At 40.5% G+C, this 27,050-nt stretch overlaps 1 protein-coding gene across 11 annotated transcripts in view; it reads left to right on the forward strand.

Annotated features, from left to right (window-relative positions):
* Positions 1 to 27,050, forward strand: part of diaph2 (diaphanous-related formin 2) — a 444,886-nt gene that overhangs the window by 352,938 nt on the left and 64,898 nt on the right. For all 11 annotated transcript variants that reach the window (XM_036568916.1, XM_036568915.1, XM_036568920.1 and 8 more), the window contains 2 exons: positions 13,875 to 14,039; positions 23,145 to 23,280. In XM_036568916.1, coding sequence (XP_036424809.1) covers positions 13,875 to 14,039; positions 23,145 to 23,280 — 301 coding nt within the window. The remainder of the gene's footprint in view (positions 1 to 13,874; positions 14,040 to 23,144; positions 23,281 to 27,050) is intronic.

A 27,050-nucleotide genomic window follows, 5' to 3' on the forward strand; every position in this document is an offset into this window, starting at 1 on the left:
GCAGCCTGTTTTGCTAAATTACTCTCAGCAGAGAGAGTGTTAAAATGAGCTTATTCTGCATCTCTGTAATGCTGAGGCTGATTTATTCATGACTCAGGACGCTCTTCCATCCCCATGTTTGCCAACCAAAGTCAGGAGGGTGCATGTGATGTAGACAATTAAACACATAATGAAAATTACCCAAAGAGCAAGCCTTTTTCCTCAATGCATATCCTTCCTTATTCTCGTGTTATAAATGACATAGGCGGGATGAATGAGTTGTTTGGCATTCAAATAGAGCTTGCTGGAGAGAGGAGTTTCCAGCATGTGATTGTGTTGGCTGTATGTGTGTGTGTGTGGTGCTGGAGTGGGCAGTGGGGCAGAAAGCCTTATCACCACTCTCCCAACGGAAACGCGTCCGCCAGGCTGGCGTGGGATTAACAGCCTGGCCACGTTACCTCCAGAGGAAAACAGAGAGAATTGTCATGTAAACAGCCTGTTATCCTGTTATAGCATCGAATGAAGAAGGGAAAGCAGAGGAGGAGAGAAATTGAGGATAGAAAAAAAAAAACAGAGGCAGAGTGTCACCAGAAGCATGGCTAGCAGCTGTAGATCCACAGAACTTGGAAGTGCAGAACTGTTTTTTTTTTTTTCTTCATTTGTCTCCTTTAATACACTCATTGCGTTCCTGTGCCCAGAAGCATGCAGTCAGGTTTGAGGTGAGCACTTTCATGCCATTAATCTACTCTCAGGTTTTTAACACTCCTAGGTCCCCCTTGGAATATATAACTTCTAATTTTGTTTATTTCTTACTCATAGAAACAAGAAACAGGAAATTCAGTACCACATTTGTTTTCAAGAAGGATAGCAGATATTTTACTGTGATTTTCAGGAAAAGGTATTGTGCATACTGTCCTATACAATTTTGACATTTCTTGCATTGGAAAAATTGAAAAAACTTTCATGATGATGTCATCACAGTGTAGACAAGCCTATTGATGCAGAATGTAAATCAAATGTAATTGTAGTTCATTACATCACTAACAATGTAATTATGTAATTGAATAGAATTTATTGTTTAACCCCTTAAAATGCTAGGCTTATTACATACTAAGACTTATTATTCAGTAACTACACGGACCACTATTCAAACTGGCTGAGTTATTCTTAGGTTATAGAAGTATGTAGTAAAACTTTGGACCTGCCAGTGAGTCCTGGCCATTTAAGGGGTTAATGTGAACCAAATGTATAGCTTCTGTCTGCTAAACAAGGTTCTTAACTAAATTGTGCTTCACCTCCTTCACAGTTCTTCAAACTGATGGAGACCGTGTTGTATATGGTTCTATATAGCACTGTTCTTTTTGAAAACGGTTCTATATAGCACCAAAAAGGCTTGTTAGCTCGTAGCAGTAGAAGAACTTTTTTTGATGCTATATAGAACCGTTTTCAAAAAGGTTTCATATGTATTATCTGAAATTGTCTTGAAAAAAACAAGGCAGTCTGAGTAGCCCCTCACAGGTCCTGACTAGAAGCTAATAATCTAAAAACTGAAGCAGTAATTATGTAAGTAAGTGGGTTAATGCACTCAGGCTTCGAATGGCGCCAGTTAACATTAATGAGAAGACCTGCCAATGCTGGAAGATCCCTCGTTGTGCAAATGAGTGTCACCAAGTGCACGAGATGGCTGGCGCCAAATGGAAATGGAGTTTGCATGAAAGCTGTGTTTATTTCCCCCAGCCTGCCACCCTTCATCTCAATCTCTCTGCCACCCCTCTTTTTTCTATCTCCCTCTTTCTCTCTCTCTCTCTCTCTCTTACTCTGTGCCACCTGCACAAGGTGATGGCTTCCATTTAGATGAACGCAGCCTCTGTACTGGTGGCATCTAATTATTTGCGACTGCACTCCTCAACCTGTGTTCATGGCACACATCGATGCTGCAGTCAGTGCATGTAATCAATTGCCTTTATTTCTTTTTTTTTCTCTGTAGTGGATCAATGAGCACTCTTAGTCTGTGGACAGAGAGCGTCAGGTTTCATATCTTGCAGCATCTCTTCTTTTGAAAGTTCGGCATTCATGCCATGATCGTGGAGGCGCCGGGTAGTTATATAAATAAATCGAGTGAAAGTCCTGGTCTTTGTGGACTATCATTTTCGATCCTTTGGAAGTGCTTGAAGTAGCTCTCTGAGACGTGCGCTTGGAGAATAGATGTGAGAGCTCTTTTTCTGCAGGTTGAAGGCAGGACTTTTCAAATGTCTGTTTACTGGGCAGACATCAGGCTTGCAAGTGAGCACCGCACAGCTCCCCCGCTCTCCTCCAGGATGTATGATGATATATTTATGGATTTCTCTCACTTTTCCCCGGCCTTAATCAAAGTGCAGACATTGGACATGTCAAAGTATTGTTGAACCTTTGCACTGCTGAAAAGCCGTCCCATCAGAGGGGGGTTTTAGCTGGTCCACAGCACTCACAGCTCTGACTGAGAGTAATTGGAGAGGATTGGCCAAGATAAGGCACGGAGTGCATGTCTACACGAAGACATCCTTCTTTCAGTTCTCTCCGGAATCCGTTTCTTCCTTTTTTTAATCTGAGGCAATTTTTGGTACTTTTGGAGCGTAAGAACATTGTAAGTAAATAGAAATTTGCATCAAAGTGTTGGTAAGAAAGAAAATGAGATGCATACTCAAATATGGTTTTGTCTGGTTGACGCCTGTAGACGTTAGGACACTGTAGCTATGTTTGGTCGAGTAGTGATTTATCTGTTTGTGGTGTTATTCTGTGCTCTGTGGGTGGGTGCTATGGTTGGGAGGAAAGCTACGTTTAGCTGCTGCATTGATTTTCTAAAAGGTTGCGCAGTGGGAGGTAGCTAGCCTGTCAACCCAGTCTCATGCGGCATGCATTGCAAAAGCCAAGCTAATTGTGCATCCCAGACATCCAGTCACTGAAAAGGACGGTGTGTGCAAACACAACAGTCAAGTGTGTCCAACAAGTTATGCTTCTATCATTATTATTTTTGCAACAAAAGAAGCACTTTTTTTTCTCCCTGTCGTCCTCTCCTATTCAAGAGGAGTTATGCGTGCGTGTGTATGTATGAACTGTTTGGCATGTAAAAGCCTCATTTTTTTTATATTGAAAACAGCTGTCAGATGCATGATGCACAGTCGCAATCCACATTTCCATTTGTTCTCCCGCTTCTCTCTGTGGCTCGCCAGCGCTGAGGAGGTACAGTGTTTTGAAATTGGATATCAGCCGCTGTGGCAACGAGAAATAGGGAGGGGCTTGGGAGAGGGAGCAAGAAAAAAATAGAGTGACAGTGAGATGGAAGGATTGACAGATTGATATACTTAGCCTGACAGATGGTTCTACATGAATATGCTGGTGGAACAATGTTTAAATAGAGGGAAGCGTGAGAGGCAGGAGGGAAAAGGAGGGAGAGGACTAAAGAGGAGGGGAGAGGATCGGGCAGGCAGGTAGAAGCTGGAGGGAAGCGGAGGGGAACGGTAGCAAGCAAGACACTTTGATTTTCACAAGCTGAAGCACAAACACACATTGCTTGGGGCAATTCATCAACTGTCAGCACTCCTCCCCTCCTCCTCCCCCTCTATAGGAGGCATCTTCTCAGGGGTTGGAGTGGATCTATCTGGGCCAGAAACGCTTTACCTTACACTCTCCTCCCCTCACTTCAACTCTAAACACTTCCAGCAGGCAGGCAAACACTAACTCTCACCAGCCTCTGCCAGGCTGCCATGTTTTCACAGAAGAGAAAAGAATAATAGACACACTGCTGGGTGGAACTGACAAAATTGAATATCATAATATTTTTTTTTTTTAAATGTCACAGTATCAACGTATCAGATGATATGTAAGTGTGTTTTATATTTAAGTTAATGAACCCATGGGTACTGCTGCTAAAGGAATGTCTATATGATATAGCTTGTTTTGATTGAACACACAAAATGTATGCTAATGATAGAAAAACTAAAAAACAGATTTGGAGCACCTAGAAAATGACACAAATTGCATGTAGTGATGATGATGATCAGAATTAGCAATGATTTTTAATCTTAGTATTCAATAGGCCAATGTATTATTTTGATTTTGCCTGATCTCATTGTTTTAGGATGTAAATATCATGCACCAGGTATGTGCACTTTATGTGAATGCTGCTGGTACATCTGTTTCAAAATTTCTTAACATAACAACGCACAACTAATTAAGATAAATAGACAGTTGCATCTTACTTTTGACAGAGCACTTTATTTGGCACTTAAAATGCCAGTTTATGTGAATAAAGAGCAAATAATGGTTATATTGTCTAATAGTACTCAAAATGTGCTCAGGTGTTCATTTAGCCCACAGAGTATGAATTTCTGGTATGAAAAAGTTAATAAAAATCAGTCAAAAAATCATCAGCCATCAGCCAATTCCTGAAAATCATGATTGGTGCACCCCTGCTCGTATGAAATGTTCTTTAGAACATTTTGTTCTAAAGTATGCCTTTGTGGTGCTCAGCCACTTCTTTTTTCAGAATACTTCAGTATACATTCCCTCTGGAGAGATGTGGTTACTGTAGGATGTGAAGGCCAGTGTTACACACAGTACACCAAGGGTATTATTTGCACCCTCTTGAGTGTTAGTAATTGCAGCTTTAGAGCCTTGACTTATTCCTCTGCATTGAATTGAAAAAGTAACACTGAGGTTAGTATTGCTTTTGTCAGTTTCCTAACCTTGATTAAGCTGACACGCAGTGTATGACTGCATGCTGGTATTTATGTCAGTCTTCTTAGCTGTTCCACTACAGGGGTATTTGCACACTGGGAGACTGTGTGAGTGTAGGAAGCCGTAGCATTGGGAGTTTGTCAACCCCCCCCGCCCGCGCAGTTTTGGAGAAATCTGGGTTTTAACGTCTTCCCTGTTATGTCACAAACAAACATCCTGTGGGTGCCAGATTCCTGCCACTCATTAGACATTAATGATTCACAAATCCACTTTGCCTTCAGGATATGCATCTCATTCCCCCTGTCAATTAGCTTTGCTGCAATATTGGTGCTTCAGACTGGAGACCTACATCCCCGATAAAGCTCTTCAGCCTCGCTGGAGAAACTTGGGGAGATCATTTTATCTTACACTTGATTGCCAGATAATTATCAGTTAATTATTTAGAGCCTTAAATTAATTTGCTAAAAATAGTCTCTGTTCTTTCTTGTCTCCACTGGAGATGGTTTCATTATTTCAGCATGTTCTCCTCCCCGGGTCTTGACATGGAATCCACGCTAGATGTATGACCGTGTACCGTAAATATGATTTTCATTTGTATCATGTCTGCACTTAATCTAATCAGAGAGAGTTCCACGCATGAAAAATGTTCCATTATAAACAGATATATGCTTTCAGAGCTTGACTTTTTTCTTTTTTTCTTGGGAATGTCTTTTGGTACCCATGTTTCTTTAGGTGGTTCATAGCTCACGTCAGAGCATGTTTGCACAGTGCAATACTGTATATATTTTATATATGCTTATGTTTTCAAGCTCTATGTATTATATAAACTGTGTTAAATTGTTTTTTGCAAGCACCCTATGTTCTACATGTAATATGTTACATAACATTAAAACCACCTCCATATTTCTACACTCATTGTCCATTTTATCATGTCCCCTTATCGTTGCACTTTGTAGTTCCACAATTACAGACTGTAGTCCATCTGTTGCTCTGCATACTTCATTAACCCGCTTTGACCCTGTTCTGCAATGATCAGGACCCCCACAGGTCTACCACAGAGCAGGTATTATTTGGATAGTGGATCATTCTCAGCACTGCAGTAACACTGATGTGGTGGTGTTGTGTTAGTGTGTGTTGCGCTGGTACGAATGGATCAGACACAGCAGTGCTGCTGGAGTCTGTAAACACCTCAGTCTAACTGGAGAACTGAGAATAGTCCAGCAACCAAAAATATCCAGCCCACAGCGACCTGTGGGCAGCGTCCTGGGACCACTGATGAAGGACTAGAGGATGACGAGCAACAGATGAGCTACTGTCTCTGACTTTACATCTGCAAGGTGGACCAATAACCTAGGTGTGTCTAATAGAGTGGACAGTGAGTGGACACAGTGTTTAAAAGCTCCAGCAGCTCTGCTGTGTCTGATCCACTCTTACGAGCGCACTGCTAACATACCACTACCATGTCAGTGGAGTTGATAAAATGGACAATGAGTGTAGAAACAAGGAGGTGGTTTTAATGTTATGGTTGATTGGTGTAGGATAAGTAATAACATAGATAAGGTACTTTGTTAAGGAGATACCTTCTCTCTGGACAGTTCATTAAGCCAAACCTCCTCCAAACAAAGAAATCTGCACTGAGAGCTGTTTTAATGGGATTCATTGGTCTAAGGAATCGAAAATTATCCCTCAAGCTTGCAGTACTGGTTTGACCTGCTGCTAGGCCAGGCCTAAGATAACGATAATGCTATTGAATGGAGCTGTTGCCTGTCACAGCATTCTACTGGCCCTACACTAGAATCAATACACCACAGTACTTTGTCACTTCGTCTCACACACCTCCCTTTGCACTTTTTCCCTCTCTTTCTGTAATTCTTTCTTTCAGTCAGAAAACTTTAGCACCAACTGACTGCATGCGAACTGTGAAAAACTTGGCAAGCTGATCAAGTTAGCTGATCTTTGTCAGGATTGTGTAAGGATTCATTTGTAGAAATAAAGCTGAGAGCAGGTCCTCATTAGAAAAATAGCCACCATGACCGAAAAAAAATAGAACAATGGTTCATTTTGCTGCAGTGCCTGGTATTGATGCAATTTGTTTAGCGCTAAGAGCATTTAAGTGCATAGCTTGGCTATTTGCTCAGAATTTATTTACGATCCGACAGAAGCGAGCATACGTTTTATTGACTTTTAAAACATTTTGTCGTCTGGGGGCGGACTTCAAAGTCAGCTCAGCGGGGACCCCATTGGAAAAATCCCACTGGTCTTGATTGCTGGTGTATTCAAGCGGGGTGCATTAACCACCCTCCTGAGAAACACTGCCTGCTGAACCCTGATGACTTTTAAAGAGGTTAAATCCTTGTGACTTCCCATCACAAAACCATCTGGAAAACCAACCTGACAAGCTGCCAGCTCTTTTGCCAAGCCCTTACTACATTTTTATGCCACAAAGGCTTGTGATATTTTCCTTTTTTTTTTTTGTGAGCTCCATATAGTTAGCTTTTTGCCTTAGACCTCTCAGAGCTGGTTGCCGTATGCCATCATGGTTTTCAATTAAAATGAAAAAGATTGCAATTGTTCACTTTTCAGCAGCTGTAAGATACAATCACTGGATCCATTTGTGTAATTTGTTTAATCACAGTGCAGTTTGTTAGCAGTGATAAACTTAATTACTATCAGGTGAAGCATGCTGAGTGAGAAGTATAAGGAGGAAGACGCACCAAGCACTACCTATAGAGCTGCTTAAAGAAGAGATGCACTCTATATGGTGTAAACTGTAGCACATATTGGAGAAATATAGGTAATTATGGATGTTTATTTGTAAGCTGTAGACTTATACAGAGTGTGCATTATTCATTCATGACACCCAATAGAGATTCCTATACAGTGTTTTGCAACACTGCCAATCACATAGCCTCTCCAGCATAACAAAATATAAAAAGTGTATGTTTTTTTCATTACAGTCGCAAACGGTGCTAATGGAAATTGACAACTTATTAAGACAAACTCTAAGAGATTCAATGCAGTCTCTGTACAGTAAACAGACAATGTGGGCGTGAGCTAGTTGTTCTGAATCTGTGCTAAATGTGTGTATTGATGCACCGCTGACATCGGATGAGCTGATGGCACAAACACAAGAGATGACCTTTTCTGAAGCGTTCTCCGACGCACTCAGGAGATGTTCTGATTGTAAACACCCTGCAATTCCTTTGTTGTGCTTTTGCCAGTGAGAAATTCCACCAGGTGCCTAAACATCAGAATTTTTCTGTGGTGGTCTTCATGGCAGTAGCAACTTAAGTCAGATATTTTTTTTCAGCTGTAGCCAAAGGATACCCAAAACAATGCACTTTGGAATTATTCAAGATGCTTATTATCACTGTAGTTCTTGAAGTGGTAAAATTTTTCATTTCGTCTTTCGACCATCTTTCAATGCTTGCCTGCTTGTTTGTATGGCTCTCATCGCGTTTCTGCTCAGCAACGTCTGGGCGCCGAGGAGAAAGGCCGCAGGAACCGCAAGGAGCTGCAATCTCCCTTATGCATAAATATTTCATTTGCAGGGTTGCAAAATAAATTGACAGTGAAATTGACTCTGAATCCGGCTTTTAATTTTTCAAATGAAGAGGAGCGGAGCGGATCCGTGCACTGATGTGATAGAGCACATGATGTGACAAGGGGTCACGACCTCACGCCTGGAGGAAGGAGGAGGAATTCACTTATCTGCCATTTTGCCATTACCGTCAACACATTGCGATACAGATGGGGCTGGAGGCTCTGGCTTTAATTACTAGCCTGTGTGCGGAGGTGAAATGGCACCTCCAGCAGTGTGGGCTATAGCAAAGCTGCAGAATCCAGCAGGCTGTGTAAGACCAGGGTTGACACTGCACAGCTGATCTGCATGCAACACTCACTCGTGGCTGTCAACTTCACTCACTGATAAGAGAACTGCGAGGATCGCAGGCCCATTGAAGGCCACAGAGCTAAAACACCTCATTTCCATTTAATTGTTGTTGTGTGTGGGCTCTTGTGCGTGTATGTGTGTGCATGCACGAGTGCTTATGAATTTGTGGATTTTTAGATTATTCTGGGATGCCTTTGCCCAAATGTTTCGTTTAAAGACATTACGAATGTCCCAGTCTAGTTTTTTGCCATCCAAATTAAATAGATCCAAGTAGCTTTATTTTGATTATCAGCCAATACCGATCTCTTTATTAACACTACAGTAAAATCACCTTTTGGTATTTGAATAAAGTGACATCCCTGAGTGATTTATTTTATAGTCTGCTTCTTTATACTTTTGATGTGTGCATGTTGGTATACAGTGTGAATTCTTTTTTGAACTTCTTATGTGAAACACCTGTAGTGTTGTGAATACTCTATGAATTATTTTTTCGCTGACACATGCACAGTAGCCTGCTCTATTCTGTCGGTTTTGAAAGCACTCTTAAACACCAGTTTTAACCTAGATGCAGCTTATGGTACTGCCGCCAGTTAAGTAGAATGTTTCTTGTGTATTTTCTTCGTGACATTGGTAGCATGTTGCTAGCGGTTAACGGAACAAAAAAGTCTTGAATCTCGACTTGATAATTGCTACAAGCTCACTTTTTACATGCTCATGTTTACATAAAAGCCAACTAGTTCAGATACTGTTATGATAGATATGACAGTTTTTATTTTCCACTTTAGAATAGTTCTGTACTATTTACATCGCTTTGTTAACTTCTGAATGTGACACCTCTGTGTAAATAGAGAACAAAAATTAAACAAAACAAACCAGCCTAATTTTGCAGATGCACTAAAAGATTCCTGGATCAGCCCCGACATGACTTAAAGAGATGCATGACTCATATAATATTCCCATCCCCTCTCTGTCCATGCTACTGTTGTAGCAGGCCTCTTCGCCGCCTGCTGCAACGCTTTGTCATTTTTTCCACACCAGACCACCAACGCCTCTTTTCATTTCAGTCTCACAGGAACTAATCAATGTGCAGCCTGTTCTTGTCCCAGTCCAATTCAGAATGTGTGAATCAGCACAAATGTGTATCCATTCTTTTCCTTTTCATGTGCTCAAATGCCTCGCCGTGCTACAAAATGAGTAATTGGAATCTTAGCCCTCATCAACTTCATTGCCACACTTGCATGCACCCATTCTTCTGTTTCTTGCATTGATTTCAGCCATCGCTTTTTATAATTAATGTTCAAATCATCACATACTAGGCTTAAATTTCAGTCAATAATGGACCATTAATCAGTAGATTGCTCTCAGAAATTTCTCCACTCTTCTAACAAGGTCTGAGGGAAAGTTTGATTTGTTCAGCCGCTGATTGCTTATGCAGCTGCACAATAAGACATAATTACACGTGGAGGAGTCGTGGAGGAGATACTATCTGACAATCATGGCTGCTGACAGCTTTCAGTAGCCAACAGGAGCATGACAGCAACGTGCAGGAGGCAGGAGTGGCACAGAGTCCGTCAGTGGCATGCAGTTGATCTCCATCCAAGGTGTTGTGTTAATTACTTTGGATCCCATCCAGAACACCTCACAGAGTTCTGTGGTGCCTTAAGATTCAATTTGGTACAATTGTAATTATTTTCACTGTGTGAAATGAACCAGACTTTTTGTTCCCTTTTCCCCCTGCCATAGACACAACAAAACTGTTGTTGGGGTTTGAAGGAGTGAAAGCTTAGGCCAACAGCTCAGTAACTCTCATTTGTGTGCCTGAAGGTCGGTATAATTATTTGGGTGAGTGTTTTTTGTTTGTAAGAATTCTACTGCAGGCGCCGAAGCGTTTTATTTTTCCATATAACAGTTTTTCTGACAATTGATAATGTCATGTAACAGTGACATGCGGTGCCAGTGCCACATGCTATTTTTTGCAAAATGTACTGTAGCTAGCTGTCATGACATCAAACATTATGACATCTGTCATGTCAATTAACGATATTGGTAATACGACACTGTTGAACATAATCTGTCGTGACAAATCACAGCAGCATATGACATCTTCTTTGACATGTTTACGGTATGGTTATACCAGTGTTATGTAGCAAGGTTCATGTAAAGTTCCTTCCTTAACACAACAGAATCATTAGCTTCCAGCCAGCCTCATCTCATGGAAAAGCACAGATTATGTCATACTCATAAACACTGGCCTTCCAGACTCCTCTGTGCCTAGGTCTGGTCAGTGGTCATCCAGCTGCATGGAACCAGCAGACCATGTCAGCACTGATTAGTAAAGCTTCCTTCCACTTTTCTCTCTCTCTTTTCTCTCTCTCTCTCTCTCTCTCTCTCTCTCTCTCTCTCTCTCTCTCTCTCTTTCTCTCTCCCTCTCTCCCTCTCTCCCTCTCTCCCCCTCCCTTTCTATGGCATACGTTCACACCAGCAACCGCCATCTGTCCCTCCTCCTCTTGGTCTGCAGGCCATTAGTGCGCCACAGATCCACCCCAAAGAAACTGTTGCCTGCCCTCCTTGTCAGGGCCCACCACTCCAAAGCCATTGGAGAGGTCCCGACTACTAGACTGTTTCGGGCACAAGCCAGCGATTGTGTAACCTTCCAGCTCCAGTCTACCATCCAGTGGCTGGGCCGGCCTTGCAGTGGCTGTGGCGATGTGGCAAGAGGATAAGGTTGATCCTTACTAAAAGCTGCCATGCCATCCAGCCCCCAGCATAGAGCCAGGAGGCATACAGGAAAGCTTTAGATAAACATTAATGGAAGTGGGTTAGGGAAGATTTATTAAGGAGGCTTTATGGCCTTGCCTAAGGGAGCTGTGCACCATTTTATTAACTCTCGCATGCACAAAGGTAAACAGAGCAGGTAATTTATGGGGGCCCTTACAGGTGACTGTGTTGGAATTCCACAGAAGGAAATATCTTTGTTATGCTTTGGAAGAGGATTAGAATTACATTTTCTTAACTAAAATTTTTAATTAGTATTTTTAACAGTCCTGAAATATGCAGTAGAAAAGGTGATTAAACAGTTATTTAACACTGCCACATTAAATAGTTATTGTGGTACATCTTGTGGTGATCTGTTCATATGTAATCTATGCAAAAAGAAACATGGGTGTCCTGTATGAGGATAACCCAGACAAATTACTTCTTTTTGTGTTTGTGTGCTTTGAAGGGAGAGCTTGTGTTCCCGTAATCCTTTGGGGACAGAAGGGAAATACAAGTGGATTTTAATAAATTGCGTGTTTTATCCAAACACATGTATGTACACAGCTTGTATGCATGTGCATGAGAGAGAGTCAGAAAAAGGAGGAGAGAGAAAGAAACAGAAACATAGGGTATGGAAAGATGTTATAGGCGACTGCAGTTGGAGGATAATGCTTGTCAGCATTACTCAGTGTGACAGTCCTTTTTTGTGGAATGGAGAGCCATTGAAGGGCTGGCACAGCCGCTGTCTGGTGCAGCAATGGGGAATGCAATGAAACACATACAAACACATAGATATTTGTATTTGTACAATGTCAGGATGAAGGATTATACTCACACACACACACACACACACACACACACACACACACACACACACACACTATATGGTGAAAAGTGCCCCTTCTAATTACAGGCACACCCATTGCTAAAAGATTTATAAAGTCACATGCATCTGTGCAATAGAATAGGTCATACAGAAGAGCTCAGTGACTTTAAATATGGCACTGTCATAGGATGCCACCTTTGCCACAAGTCAGTCTGTGAAATTTCTGTGCTGCTAGATCTGCCTCAGTCACCTGTAAGTGCTATTATTGTGAAATAGGTCCATCTAAGAGCAACAACAGCACAGCCACGAAGCCGATGAGTGCTAAAGGGCGTAGCATGTTGCTTCCACCAGTTGCTTGTCCTCTGTTGCATCACTCACTACACTCACAGAAGCAACATTAGCACAAGAACTGTGGATCAGGCGCTTCATGAAATTGGTTTCCATGGCCGAGCAGCCACACTCTAGGATCACTATGCGCAATTTAAAGCATCAGTTGGAGTGAAAGCACACCATCCTTGGACTCCTGAGCAGTGGAAACATGTTCACTGGAGTGATGAATCACTCTCCATTGTCTGACTGTTTGGCCTTTTTCTGTGATGTATAATGTTTATGCTACAGTACACAAAAACATTTTAGCTAATTATATGCTTCCAACTTTGTGGCAATGGTTTGGGGAACACCCTTTCTTTCTTCTTTTATGACTGTACCCCTGAACTCTGACTTCAGCCCCTCTGAATGTCTTTGGGTAGTAATCACTGCATATGAAGAAACGGATTTCAAGATTTGCCAGTGGATGAGGTAGATTAGTGGGATTAGAGGAATGTTTTATGTACAGATGGGGGTCCATTTTGATGCTGTTAATTGATGCACAGTATGTATGGCCATGCAAGCAAAGTGAGACTGATTGACAGGTGAGACACAACAAGTCAGGTGCCTGAATAAAAGCGTAATGATGTTGCACCTAAACACACCTGCAGAACACACTCCTGATGCATGTGGTGTTTGCCGCTCAGTGATAAGACGGTGTAAAGAAGATGCTCTGGAGGCCGAATCATGATCGTATCGATGTTTTCTGTCTGTCTAAAGAGTGTTTTGTTTGTTCTGTGAATGTGTGCTTGTGTTTGTGTGTGTGAGCAGGTGATGATGAGGACGCCGTGGCCAGTTTGTGTGTGGCCAGTGAACGGTGAGATAACACAAGTGACAGGAGCTGTCAATAACCATTCAGTGAAAAAAAACTGCCTTCATCTGCTCAGTAAATTACAGGCCGCGTCGTTCTCTGGGGTTCAGCGCGTGCTGACCCCAGTCTTGTTGCAAGAAGCGACGAAACAATGACTGCAATCAGCTATTCCCCCTGCCATCTGTGTTTGCCCTGAGACTATTAAATGCTTTTCTATCACTCTTCAACCATAGCTATTAGTGCACTGTGCCACTGACTCCACACTGAGACGAAAAGGCTATTGAAAGGCTGTATTGCTTTCTTTTAACCCCTTTCCATGCTCAAAGCCCAGCCTTTTCCTATTTTCTGATGTGACTTCACTGTTGAAGGATTCTAAAAGAAACCTGAAGCAAGGATACTGATGTATTTTTCTTATGAGTGTCCATCATTGCACCGGCCTCAGCTATTTGAATGGTCATTGTACAGATGTTGTTCTTCTATTGTGTTTTCTGTTGCTGTGTATTTTCCCTTAATGAACTCCTCCTCACAGCTTCTCCAAGCATTCGAGAGAGCAGTACGAGAAGCTCTCCACCATGCATAAGAACATGCAGAAGCTGTATGAAAGTTTGGGAAGCTACTTTGCATTTGACCCACACGCTGTCAGCATTGAGGACTTTTTCGGAGACCTGGCCAACTTCCGCATGCTTTTCATGGTGAGTGCACCAACTGTGTTAGCTGCTCAGTAATGGTCTTTTTTTCAAATTTTCTTTTATTCAGTTACTTTGATTTGTTTAATTATATGTATCGCTTTCATAACAAAACCGTGCATCTCTATTTTTAATTTTCTAATTTTTACAGTTTGACAGCTTTTTCTGTCTCACTTTGTCTCTCTTTCTGTTTCTCCCCCTCTAGCTTTCTATATCCCCCTTTTCTCTATTCCTTTTCCCTCTTTGTCTCTCTACCTCTCTACCTCCCCCTCGCAAAACACCCCCCCCCCCCTCTTTTTTCTGGGTGTGTAAGAGAGCAGATAAAAGGATGATGCTCACGCGGGTTCATTACTGTTCTTTATTCATGAAAATGGAGTATGTTCTCTTCTCAGATTTTGTTCTTGATGGCAATTTAAGTCAATGGAAATGAGAACGATAGTATTTGGCCCCTCCCACATCCCCCCACTCAACATGTGTCTAATCTAAAAAGCATAGTTGCAAGTGACCTTTCTTTCTTTCATTTTCATTTGCTCTTATTTTAATATCAGTGCATAATCCTAAGCAGGAGCTACCAAGCCTATCTTAAGAGTAGGTGGTGAATTAACTTATTTTATCACCCTTGATAAAGAAATTTCCTTGACAGCCCGGTTAGCACACGGAAGGATGGGCTTATACTGCAGATTAAAGAGTACATAAACTGCGCTGAGAATGGAATGTATAATGTATCACTGAGCGTGTAGCTTCTGTGCTGATAAAAGAGTCTCTGAAATCTTCTTATCCTTTAAACATATTAGCTTGCAGCTGTATGTGTCGGCAATCTAGACAACGCCCCCTTGCTCTCTCTTTAAAGTCATAGTCAGGGTTTAGCTAGGGCTGGGTTAGCTCAGAGGGGATCCGCTTTATGCAATGAGTCTAAGCTAAGATAGAGGTGAACCTGTTTAACTGAGAGTCTTTTGACACCTGATTCACATCCACATTTGTTGCGTTTGAAAGTTCTGGGCCTGTAACATATTCAGATTATCACAGCAAATGCTTTAGACTGACTATTCCAGAACTCACGATGCCTGCCTGCCTGTCTTTGTTTATTTCATTTTAGTTAGTTTAGTTTAAAGATTAAACTTTAACACAATAAATGATTTACAACACATTTTTAGTGTTGTTGATGCAGTGATCTATCCATCAACATATTTATCTAAATATATATACACTTACTGAGCATTTTATGTACCATTTGTAAATGCACTTTGTAGTACAGTTACAGATAGTGGTCCATCTGTTGTTCTGCATAATTTGTTATCCCAGCTTTACTCCATTCATCAATGGTCAGTCACCATAGAGGAGGTATTTGGGTGGTGGATCATTCTCAGCACTGCAGTGAGACTAACATGGTAGTCTTGTGTAAGTGAGTGTTGCGCTGGTATGAGTGAATCAGACATGGCAGCGCATTTTTAAACACCTCAGTGTCACTGCTGGACTGAGAATAGTTTACAAATCAAAAAGTACTTAGTACTTAGAGGATGACTAACAAAAACTGTGCAGCAAGAGATGAGCTGTTGTCTCTGACTTTACATCTAAAAGGTGGACCAACAAGGACAGTGTGCTTTTAAGCTAAATTGGTGAGATCTAAAGATGAAGGATGTAAAGCCAGTAACACTTCCACACAAGGCAAAGTCTTCTTCTGGGGGGCAAAATTCCTCAAACGATTCCTTAAACATTAATTTAAGTGCTTTCCCACTCCATTTCTTCAAGAGGGAGTGTGGGTAAAAAATAAATAAATAAATAAATAAATAAATAGTGCTCAGAGTGAAGACATTATGTTCCCAAGGTATTACACAAAGTAAGTCTTTAAAATCCATAAATGTGAAAGGTGAGGTCCCATTGTCTGAGAGGCAGGCTCACACCTCTGTTTTTTCATTCCATCTAATCAAAACGAGCAACACACGACCAGGCACACCCTCAAGGAGTCCACACTGCATGGCTAATAAAAGAGGAATCTATAAAAAAAAAATTGAATCAATTTCTAAAGCAAAACTTATGAATAAGTTGTTACTGATCTAAAGTTCACTGCCCTAAAAAACACATACACTCAGATCTAAGTGTCCAGCAGGACCCAGACTTTTCAGACAGTAACTTTTTTTGAAGCATTTTATCATCACTCTTCTTAGTTTGTAAAAATCTGGGTGCTTGATGGGGCGCGGCTGGTTTTGCAGTTGTCCATGTAAAGCAGTTTAATATGAACAAGCTGTGATTATATGCATTGAGAATATGTCAGGCGCACATTCATATCACACGCACATGCACACATCGTTGTCATCATCATCAGTTACTTTGGCCTCATATGGTAGACTGCTGACCCAGGCACACAAGCAAATGGATATTGTCGCTCTTTGGCAGGGGGGTTATTAAGAAAATTCATATTCATGATAGACACCCCATTAAATTCTCCAATTGATTTTCTTTGACACACTTTTTTCTGCCCTAGCATATTTATGGTGCATCATAGTTTTTAGTCATTTAAGCATAAACATTTATCCTCAGATATGACCGATATTGGTGAATGTTAAATTGGCTGACTGACATATCCATTTGGGAGAAAAAACACAGCCTGCCAGCTCTCATGAATCGTCTCACACACGCACATGTGCACGCACACACAGATAAGAAAACACATTAGCCGCATTTCTTTTCAGTGTCAATAGGAATTAAATTTTGGCACATGAAGTTTGTTTCGGTGTCCCATCAATTTCTTCTTTTGATGTACCGCCATGTTTGAAGTGTTAAATAGAAGAGAGAGTGGGGTGGAGAGAGGAAGAGACAGAGTGAGAAGGAAAAAGAGAGAGAGAGAGACCCACTGCTGCTCCACTGTGTAATCCTTACCAGAGGCTGTGGATGAATATCACTATATTAATGACTTATCAAAGAGCAACAGATGGGGGATGAACTAGCAGACTCACTTGTTAATTGAGTGTGCCACTGATTAGCCCAATAAAGCCGGGAGAGGTTAGGGGTGATGTGATGGAGCATCACAACCATGACTCAGCCGTTCAGCCGAGTGCGAGCATGTGGTTTTCAAAGCTGTTGGCCGAGATTCACAAACAAACTAATATGCAGGCAGAGAGCAATGATGTTAATGGGGTGAGAATGGAAATTGTGATCCGGCGTGATGTCACCTCTGCATTGACTGCGTCGTTGCTACTGCTCGTCCTGCCTCTTATCCGCTTTTTGAGCAAGCGCGTTCGGACTAATCATAGAATTATCAGTCATCATCTTCCGCCATCTCTCTCAATCAGTCTAATGTACAAATCATTGCCCAAATGACATCACTAGGCGCTTTTCAATTTTGGCAATATCCATTTTATTGGCCTTTCGTGCTTTGCTCGCTAATGGAAATGGAAATGGTAGAATCCAAGAAAGACGACTTAAATATCACAGAAGAAAATGTCCTCCATATGGGCCAGTACATTCTCTCTTCCCTTTTAAAATAATTACATGGAGTAATTATTGCTGAACATTACTTAGGCTAAAGTGTTAGTGCTAGCAGCATGAATGCGACAAAAGCAGCAGCAAGACCACAGCCGAGTCTTTTCTACCTGCGCGTTAGTCATCTACGTGTGTTGTCCGCAGCTACTTGAAATGCATTGCAAGAGAGTATGAGCACGTAAAAGAAATATGTGTGCATAGGCACCAGGTTACAGGGAGCAGCCAAACAGAATTCATGAATTATTGAGACAGTAGCCAAGAGAAGAAGAATCCTGCACCTCTAGGCACATGCTAGGGGCTGGACTTTTAGAATTCTATTCTGCAGCCAGGCAAACAGACAAGAGGATCAACAAAGGCCATCTCTACAGCACATGACTGCAATAGGAAGTCCACTCTGTGTCACTGTTGCACATGTACAAAGGCATCCAGTCCTCCATGGCTCACTGTAAGCACACTGCTCAGAGCTGGTGCTGCTACAGCGCATTAACAAACTTTGAGTTCATATTGGAATATTAATCTCTGCCACAGTCTGATTGCTTTAGAAAAGAATAAATGAACAAACAAGCAGCAGGTTCTTTGAAAATGCACCTTCTGCTAAACTAAGTTGTAGTTTTCCCAATGATTTTCTTTAATATATTTTTAGTAGCAGTTGGCAACCATGTTAAATTGGTGCCAGAATGCATAAAGACTGTTTGCCATCTAAATACTTTGGAGAACTTTTTATGATATTCAACAGCCGAATATGCTGTGCCACTTGACTTATGGTTTGTGGAAAAGGCTAATATGTTTTAAAAGACAAAGATACAAATCATGCATCAAGGCATGGCCAAGGTCCAATTCTAGAGCTCTAAAAATATTCCTCCTGCGCTAAAGACAGACAGATAGACAGACACAGGGCTGCATCAGCAAGAGGCTGTTTTTAAATAAGCCTCCCCCAGTACACTAATTAAGCAAAAGAGTTTTAAGGGAAGATCCCCCCCCCTATAATCAGCTTTCTTAATGAGTTTGGATTATTTAGTGTGCAAACACAATTATCCAACCTAATTTGCCTTAACGTATCGATTAGTGGCCACCGCTGACAACCTGAGGACTTCCTGTGGAGTTCGCTTTGTCCTCTTTGTTTTGTTATTTCTCCCAAATTGTCTTTTCCTTATCAGATTTGCATAATAAGAAAGTGAGAAGTCACTATTCAGGGTTACAGAAGATCGATGATGTGTTGATATTTTTGTTTAGGTATTTTGCATTTATATTGCTTTTCACTCAAATTTGTTGTTTGTAGCGTCCATCCCTTTATTGTACGACAGTGCTGTTTGTCAAAAGCTGCAAATGCTTTCTCTGAAACATACAAGGTTTATGTTGACTTAACTACGCTGATATGACCAACTGATTAGGGCCCAGTTGTCTCTCACTAGCATTGTAGTGTTATTCATCTTAAAGGGCATTTTTTTTTCAAATTTCTGCAGAATTAAATGGTTAAGATGTAAACAGAGTCATTTAGAGTAATTTGATGTAGATTTTAGAAAACAGTTGTTCACAGCAGCAGTAATGGTAACCAGACCTAAGAGTTTAATGAGTTAAATGCCTCTACTGCTAAAGAAAAAAAAAGTTATTACATGAAATGATCAGCCACCTGGAACAGCTATGAATGACTTTGTTTACATCTCATCAACTGAGTTATGCATAAATTGTCAAAAAACTTGTGGAATACCACTGTAACTTTAAGAGAAAGCATGCAATGTTCTCACTTTATTATATTATGATGACCCTTGTAGAAAACACCAGTGCTTGCATTACCATGCACTGAAACACAACACATACAGCCCCACCTCATACACAACTTGTACTTAATCACCTCAAATAGTTTGTATAAATCCAACAAATAAGCATTTTAGACCAGAAATCGTAATGTGCCTCATGCAGTACTCTCCAAAGTTACACAGTGGCCCTTTTATACCAGATGTGTACTGCAAGCAATGCAGTAGTGTTACATTGGGCTCAAAGTAAGTCAATTTTTTGCTGCTTGCCATGTGCAGCATTTCACTGGAATGCCCAGACAAGTCATTCTGTGCCATGTTGCCACAGATTTATTTTACGATGGTTTCTTTTTTTGCCGTTTTGTTGTACAAAGTAAGTATAAATTTATTTAAGGGAATGACCAATTTTTTGTTAGTGTTGCTTTAGTGACGAAAGTGCAAAATAGAATAGAGCATGAGTTTGGAGGCAAAACAGCAAACATGAGTAGAGGTTGTAGACAAAGTATTTTTCAGGAAACTGAAAAAGCTACTAGAGTCATAAGGAAAAGAAAAGCTTTTTAGTCTCAAACTGTCAATGTTTTCTTTTTTTAATAAAGTTAAAAGGAATGTTGTTTTATTTAGTAACTTTGATGGGCTTAGAAAATTCATATAATAAAATTGATATGGTTAAAATCAATTTGCTATTTTTTTCTGTGAGATTCTGATCATCAGAATAGTGGATACTGAATACCATGTTAAATTTGAGCTCATATCACCCACCCATACCCAGTGCTTTTACACAGAGTCAGAGTGACCCCTACCATGTAATCCTTCACTGCAAGTTGCATTTCCTCTGGACTTTCAGCTAAAGATGGCAAATGGTTATGGTACTCGACCTGAGCCATGGGGCTTACCTCTGCTTTGTAGAATATGTTTTGGCCAGAGTGCCACTTGGGGACCAATCAAGCAGCGATTTGATCAGAGGTCATAATTAGCATGAGCTGATTATGGTCCTACACAAATAATACCTCCTGCACAATAAAAAAAACAAAAAACAAAAAAACAATTACATACTTTACAAAATCAAAAACTGCTATCAGTCTGATACCTCATAAAAAGCTTATGTTAATAAATGCACAGGTACTAAAGCATTTTTATGTGTTTAACCCCTACTTCATGAGCTAGCTTTCTCTCTGTGGTAATGTGATCACAGCTGTTGTATTAGATATTTGCAGATGTTTCTGGCTTGGGTAATGAAGCTGATGTCGAAAAGCTTTGTGAACGTGTCTGGGATTTTGTTTATCTCATGTAAAACTACGAAAACATAGAACTCAATTAAGAAAATTGATAAAATCATAAATACTGCCCTGGGCAAAACAGCATATTTGAAAGCATATTTGTTGCCATGGCAATTAGAGCTTTTGCATGTTTGATCAGGGTAAGATAATTATGTTGTGTAACAGTGTTTGCAGTCAGAACCGCTTGTTTGTTTTTTTAAAAAAAGAAAAAAAAATTGCCAGCAGGAACAGTTTTTGAAACTATAAATATAAATGGTTTTCCAAATAAGGCTAGAACACTCAGCAGCAGGTTCGAAACATATCAGTATTGATGGCATTAGTCAATTGCTCAGAGAGAGAGAAACCACTAAAGATGTATGTGTGTGTATAAATCTCTCTCTCTCTCTCTCTCTCTCTCTCTCTCTCTCTCTCTCTCTCTCTCTCTCTATCTGTCTCTCTCTTTCTCTCAAGCACTACAAGATACAGTGGCCATAAGTGAACCATTTCTGTTGAATTTTGAGATAGCCGTACTATTGACTGCTATGACGCCTGGCGTTTTCCTGTGCTTTCAGCACCTTCTCTTTAATCCTTCTGTGTTGGCACTGAACACGGCGTGCGCTCCGGAAAACCCCAGGGGAGTTGGACGGGGACTGACTGTCGACACTCATTATATCAAACTGCGAAGGAACGCACTTCCATAAAGGAGCCCGTCATCCTCCCCTTTAAACAGGCCATGTGTGTAGCGGGGCCTGGGGTGAGGGGACCTTTCTGAGGCTGCAAAGGTTATGCAGTGCTGGATTCTTCTCTCCTTCCCATGCGCCTGCATTGTGTGTGTCTCTGACTGTCTCTCTCTGTCTCTGTCTCTCTCTCTCTCTCTCTCTCTCTCTCTCTCTCTCTCTCTCTCTCTCTCTCTCTCTCTCTCTCTCCCTTTCTCTCTCGTCCTCTGCTCTTCTTCTTCATCTAGTCTGACACCTCTGTGACATTTAAGGCAGTGCAGGGCGGGGGAGTGATATCTCCTCGTCCTCCCACAGCTTCTCCAAGTATGAGCTTCTTTCCTCCCCGCAGGTCCCACACCACCTTTAGCAGTAGATCAGCATGATGTGCTCTGCACAGTCCCTATCAGGGCCTTGAATGGAGTCTTACAACAGCAGCGGTCTGCATGCAGGGCTACATCCACACTAGTCAAAATTGAACTCATTGAGTGTTGTAAAGTAAACTAAATCAAAGTGAAGAAAAAGGTAAATCAAAAACATAAAAAATGTTTCAAATATATATTTTTAACATTGTTTTCAGGTAGTTTCTTGAAAAGTAGTTCCAGCAGCTTAGAATGAAACAGTTGCTTACCAGCTGATAGTCAGTAGAATCTGAGTATGGCGTGCACTTTTCAGATTTTACAGCACTGAACAGTGGTAGGTAGTAAATGAAAGCAACTAGACCAGCCACAATGAAATTTTATATTACTGATCTAGGCTTACAAAATATAGCCAAATAGCCAAAATGCTGAAAGTACCTGGAAAATGCATTCATAATGCAGTGTACAATAAAACAGTGGATCGTATTATTTATGACATATTAAGAACTATGTGAGTTAAAGGCAATGTTAATTAATGATGAAAAGCCCACTTTTAACCCAGCTCTGTTGCACTTAATAACAGAACCCATGGGTTAAGCATCACTGGGTTGTATGAATAACCTTAACAGGCTGAGTCATAAGAGGAAAAGTAACCCTAAAATATGGTTTCTTTGACAAAACAGTGGGTTCTTTTTTTTTTACTCTTTATCGGGTTATTGTATATATCGTTTTCTTTTTCTTATTAAAATCAACTATTTTGTAGCCTACCAAGATTCCTGGAAGCAGAAGTATTGTAAGTATGGTTCAGTAATGACAAACTGTTAAATTAAAATTGTCTTTTTTAATATAAAAGCTTCTTCTCAGTGTATAGCAGATATTCTGGCATTCTTGTCTCAACCTCCTCAAGGAGAACATAACAACATGAGGAAAAAAAAGAAAGAATAGTTTCGTACCAATTCCTCTCAGTTTAATCATTTAAGTGTCTTGTTTCTAACCAGCTTCCTCTCAAGCTATTATAGTTCAAAAATGAACTCACTGACTGGGTTGTTTCTGTGACATCATCACTAACCTGGTGACAGGGTTACCCAAAAACTACCCAGCACCGAGGAAATAACCCAACAAAATTACCTTACTGGCTCAGTGTTTGGGTACAAAAAACAGCCCAGCATTTTTTTTAACATGTATTATCTTTTTTATTATCTATGACAGTTCAACTGGGACAATTTCACTCTTTCACTTCCTCAGAGAATAAATAGTACCTATAGCGCATGCTGCCATTGTGTTGCCATTACGCGCTACAGCGTATTTCTGTCAACACTCTTTCATCAATATGTAGATTTTTTATTTTCAGGCTGCAGATGTAAAGAGGTCCCTCTGTTTTGTAGCGTGAGGCGTTCTATGATGGACTGTATTGCCATTGTTGTGTTGGTATGCCACAGAAGAGCAGTACAACTTAAGGGTCTCTCTCTCTCTCTCGCTCTCCCTTTCTTTCTGTCTTTCTTTGGCTCTTTCACACGCTCACTCCCTCTGTCTTCCTCTCCCTCTCCAGGATGCTGTGAAGGAGAACCACAAGAAGAGGGAGATGGAGGAGAAGATCAAGAGGGCCAAGCTGGCGAAGGAGAAAGCCGAACGGGAGAAGCAAGAGCGCCAGCAGAAGAAGAAGCAGCTGATTGACATGAACAAAGGTACAGCGCTTCTGCCCTGCTGGAGCTGGCTGCAGCCCCGAAAACTATTTCACACAGTGCTGAGCACTGTAGGAGGGGGACAGGTCTGCACTTCAACAGTGAAAAATCACACACTTTCCCCCCTGCTCTCACACACTAAATACACTGGCAGATTAGGCTGCAGTAAGTTTATAATAGTGTTAGGAGCCATCGCAGTGTGAGACAGCTGTGTCAGACACGTGAAGTTAGGCATGATATTGCTAATGATGGTCACAAGACGTTTTTGCAACATCAACCCTGCTGGTAAAGTGACAGTAGGCCTTTAAATTGAGCTGCACATGTAACGTGCAATAACGTGATATGTCAGTATGTGGCAATCTGTGTTGAAACATGTATTTAATGACTTTAAAATGGTAATGAAGCAAATATCACAAACACAGTACGTGAAATGCTAATAAAAACAGAAAACAGTGATTAGTAAATTCTGTGTTAAACAGAAAACATTATAAAAACGACTTTTTATTTATTTATTTATTTTGTAAACGTTTGCTTATTCCAATTTTGGATTTCTGCAACATATTTTTAAAAAGTCGGAAAAACATGTTTACCACTGTGTTACATCACCTGCCCTTTAACAGCATTTTATAATTGTCTGGGGACTGAAGACACAAATTGATCCAGTTTTGCCAGCTTTTTTTGTTTTTTTTTGTTGTGCTATCCTTCTGCAGGCAAGTCTTCATCTGCTGAAACATGTGGTGCCTTTGTTGTATTTTGCACTTCGTAATGCATCACGTATTTTAAAATGGACACAAGTCTAGGTTGCAGACAAGTCAGTCTAGCCCCTGCACTCTCCGATTAAGCAGTTCTACTGTTGCAACACAGGCAGAATGTGGCTTGGTGTTGTCATGTTGACATAAGCATGGATGTCCCTGAAAAAGATTTCATCTAGAAAGCAGCATATGCTGACCCAAAATGTATATATATCTTTCAACGTTAATGGTGCCTTCACACCTATGCCATGGTCAATAATACACCCCCATACCATGACAGACTTGAACTTTATGCTAATAACAATCTGGATGGTCCATTTCCTCTTTGGCCTGGCCATTTTTCCATAAATAATCTGAATATTGACTTGTCAGGCCATAATACACATTTCCATTTAGTCAATTTCAGATAAACTTGAGCCCAGAGAATTCGGCAGTGTTTCTGGACGTTATGGCTGTACGGTATGGCTTTGACTGTGCATAGTACATTCTTAACTTGCATTTGTGGATTCACTGATGACTGGTGTTTAATTGACAGTGGTTTGTAAAAGTATACCTATGGCCATCACAAAAGCATGCTGGTTCTTAATGCAGTGCCACCTGGGAGAAGCTTTGATTCATTCTTGATCATAAAGCACTAGGCCTTTCCAGGATACTTCTTTATGTGCAAGTATGATTGCATCGTCTGTTTGTGTTTTTTGAACATTTAAAACATTTCTAATCTTAAATTGCACATGTCCCAAATTCTTTGGAAAGTGTTTCAAGCACCAAATTCAGAATAAGTTGATAAGATAAAATTATGAAATAATGAACATTGCATGTACATGTACAAATAACCACAATAATTCACATTTACATTTATGCATTTGGCAGGTGCTGTTGTCCAAATCGACTTACACTGTAATTATGTAACAGAGGTAGATGAATGTAGCATTAGGAGTCTTGCCCAAAGACTCTTATTGGTATAGCTTGGTGTTTATGCCTGTGCAGGGATTTGAACACCATTGGGCAGTGGTAATAATATAATTTATTGCAATTAGGAAACATTTAGGAGAATATTTCAGTAATATATGGACAGTGAGTTGGCACACTCTGCCAGTGCTGCAGTGGATGTAGATGGCAAGTAAACATCTACATCCCAGGTCTTTGGATTTTTTAGGTTAGAGCCCTAACAGGCCTATAAATCTTGGCATTTTTAGGTTGGACTGTACATCAGCATGGGTCCTGGATTGATTGGGTCAGAATTTGGGGACTTTCATATGCCATGTCTTTTCTCCGAACTATACTTTAGCTCTGCAATCTCTATTTTTCTTTGGTGCTGCAGATATTGTGTGCACTCTGTCTCATGCAGCTACAAAATGTGCTATTAGAGATTCAGAGGACTCTCTGCACTGCGCTATTCTGAGCCTTACAATGAGGCAGAAATTTCTGCCTCTGGCCAAAAGCAGCCAGTGAGGTCTTTTTGTTCTTTCTGACATCTACAGCAGCTTTTTTTCTCAAGCTACCAGCTTCAGATGTGACAGTGAGCACAGTAGTTTTCAGCAGCCTCACATTTTTTAGGGGGAAAGTGACATGTCACTCTCCAGCTCTCTGCAACTCTTCTGAGTAATTGATGCATGCAAGTTTCTTAAGAAGACAGAAATGACCTCTGTGAGTGCTCAGCTTGTAATGATGCAGAAAGACTTGGTAGCTAATGAGACGAGCTAAATAGATGTGATCCTATGCTTAGTTTCTATTTTGTCTCTTTCTCAGAAAAGCTTGTATAGAGGTATCATAAATCAGCATAAAATTATACGAAGGGTAGAAAAAACAATCCGAAGGGATCTTGTTCCAAGATGCATTACAGACCATTGTTACAAATGGATATATAGCATTTTGGAGTACAACTCTTCATATATATTCCGAAAGAGCAGCGAATGTAACATTTTCGTTTTCTCGCAGTAGATATACATTTTATATGCTTTTCATGTTGAGAGTCATGCTAAAAATATGGTTTATCTTGCCTTCCGAGTGGTTGCTGAAAATGGCTTTTGGAATTCCAGTCCTGCAGCCCAAACAAGATATTGAAAATCCATAGAAAGATTTCCATTGTGCTAGGCTGGGCCTAAGAATGCAAAAGTGTTTGTGGGCTTAGAGAGGGAGATTTTTGCCTGTCTCAGGATTTTCTTCCCTGGTTCTTTGTTTAGAATAGAGATGTCAATGTGCCCAGTGTGTTTTTCTACTCTGCTAGCATCCGCCTTGTTCTTTTTCGGATGCCTTGAATACAAATCCGGCTTGGCCTTTTTGATCACCTGCAGGGGAACTGCTTGAGCATTGTATTCCTTTCAGATGTAGCCTGTATTTCTACAAAAAAGAAATAAAAAGGGAAACACTGGGCTTAATTTGAATGTCCTTTTATCAAAAGATATATTGACAACATACTTCATATGTAGTACATGTACTGCTCATACTTGTTATTCATGAATGATTTAATTTTTTATTTTTAGAACTCTGTATTAAAACCTATGTGTAAGGGCAATTTGATTAATCATTTTTGCATTTAACATTTTCAAAGAGCTATTTCTGTAAAGAGATAGATATTACGTCATTTTGCAAATTGATAACTAATCCTTTTCACATGTGAATGATTAACAATGGAATGCATTTTTAATGAGAACTTAATTCATTTAGGGTTAAAAGGATGTGTTGGGCAGGGGAAGGAAACTGGACAAATGAACACGGGGAGATATATTTTAAAAGTATCCTTAAAGAGGTGAATTTCAGGAACATTGTCATTGTAAGATGGAGCATCTTGAGCACCTCCTAGTTCCATCTGATTGATGTTTATGACAATTGGGGGCTAAATCAGTTTTTCTTGTGAAGTATTAGAAATACTAATATAGGAAATTGCTTATGAAATCATTATGCAGTACTCCATTTGTTTTAATTTGCTCTAAGTGGATTTCCATATTCTCTTAGACTGACCAGATGTTCAGCATTCACCAAATTGCTTTACCGCTGAAAGTAAATGGGGAATGCTGTAAA

Source organism: Colossoma macropomum, unplaced genomic scaffold (assembly GCF_904425465.1).
Source record: "Colossoma macropomum unplaced genomic scaffold, Colossoma_macropomum, whole genome shotgun sequence".
NCBI classification, from domain to species: domain Eukaryota; kingdom Metazoa; phylum Chordata; class Actinopteri; order Characiformes; family Serrasalmidae; genus Colossoma; species Colossoma macropomum.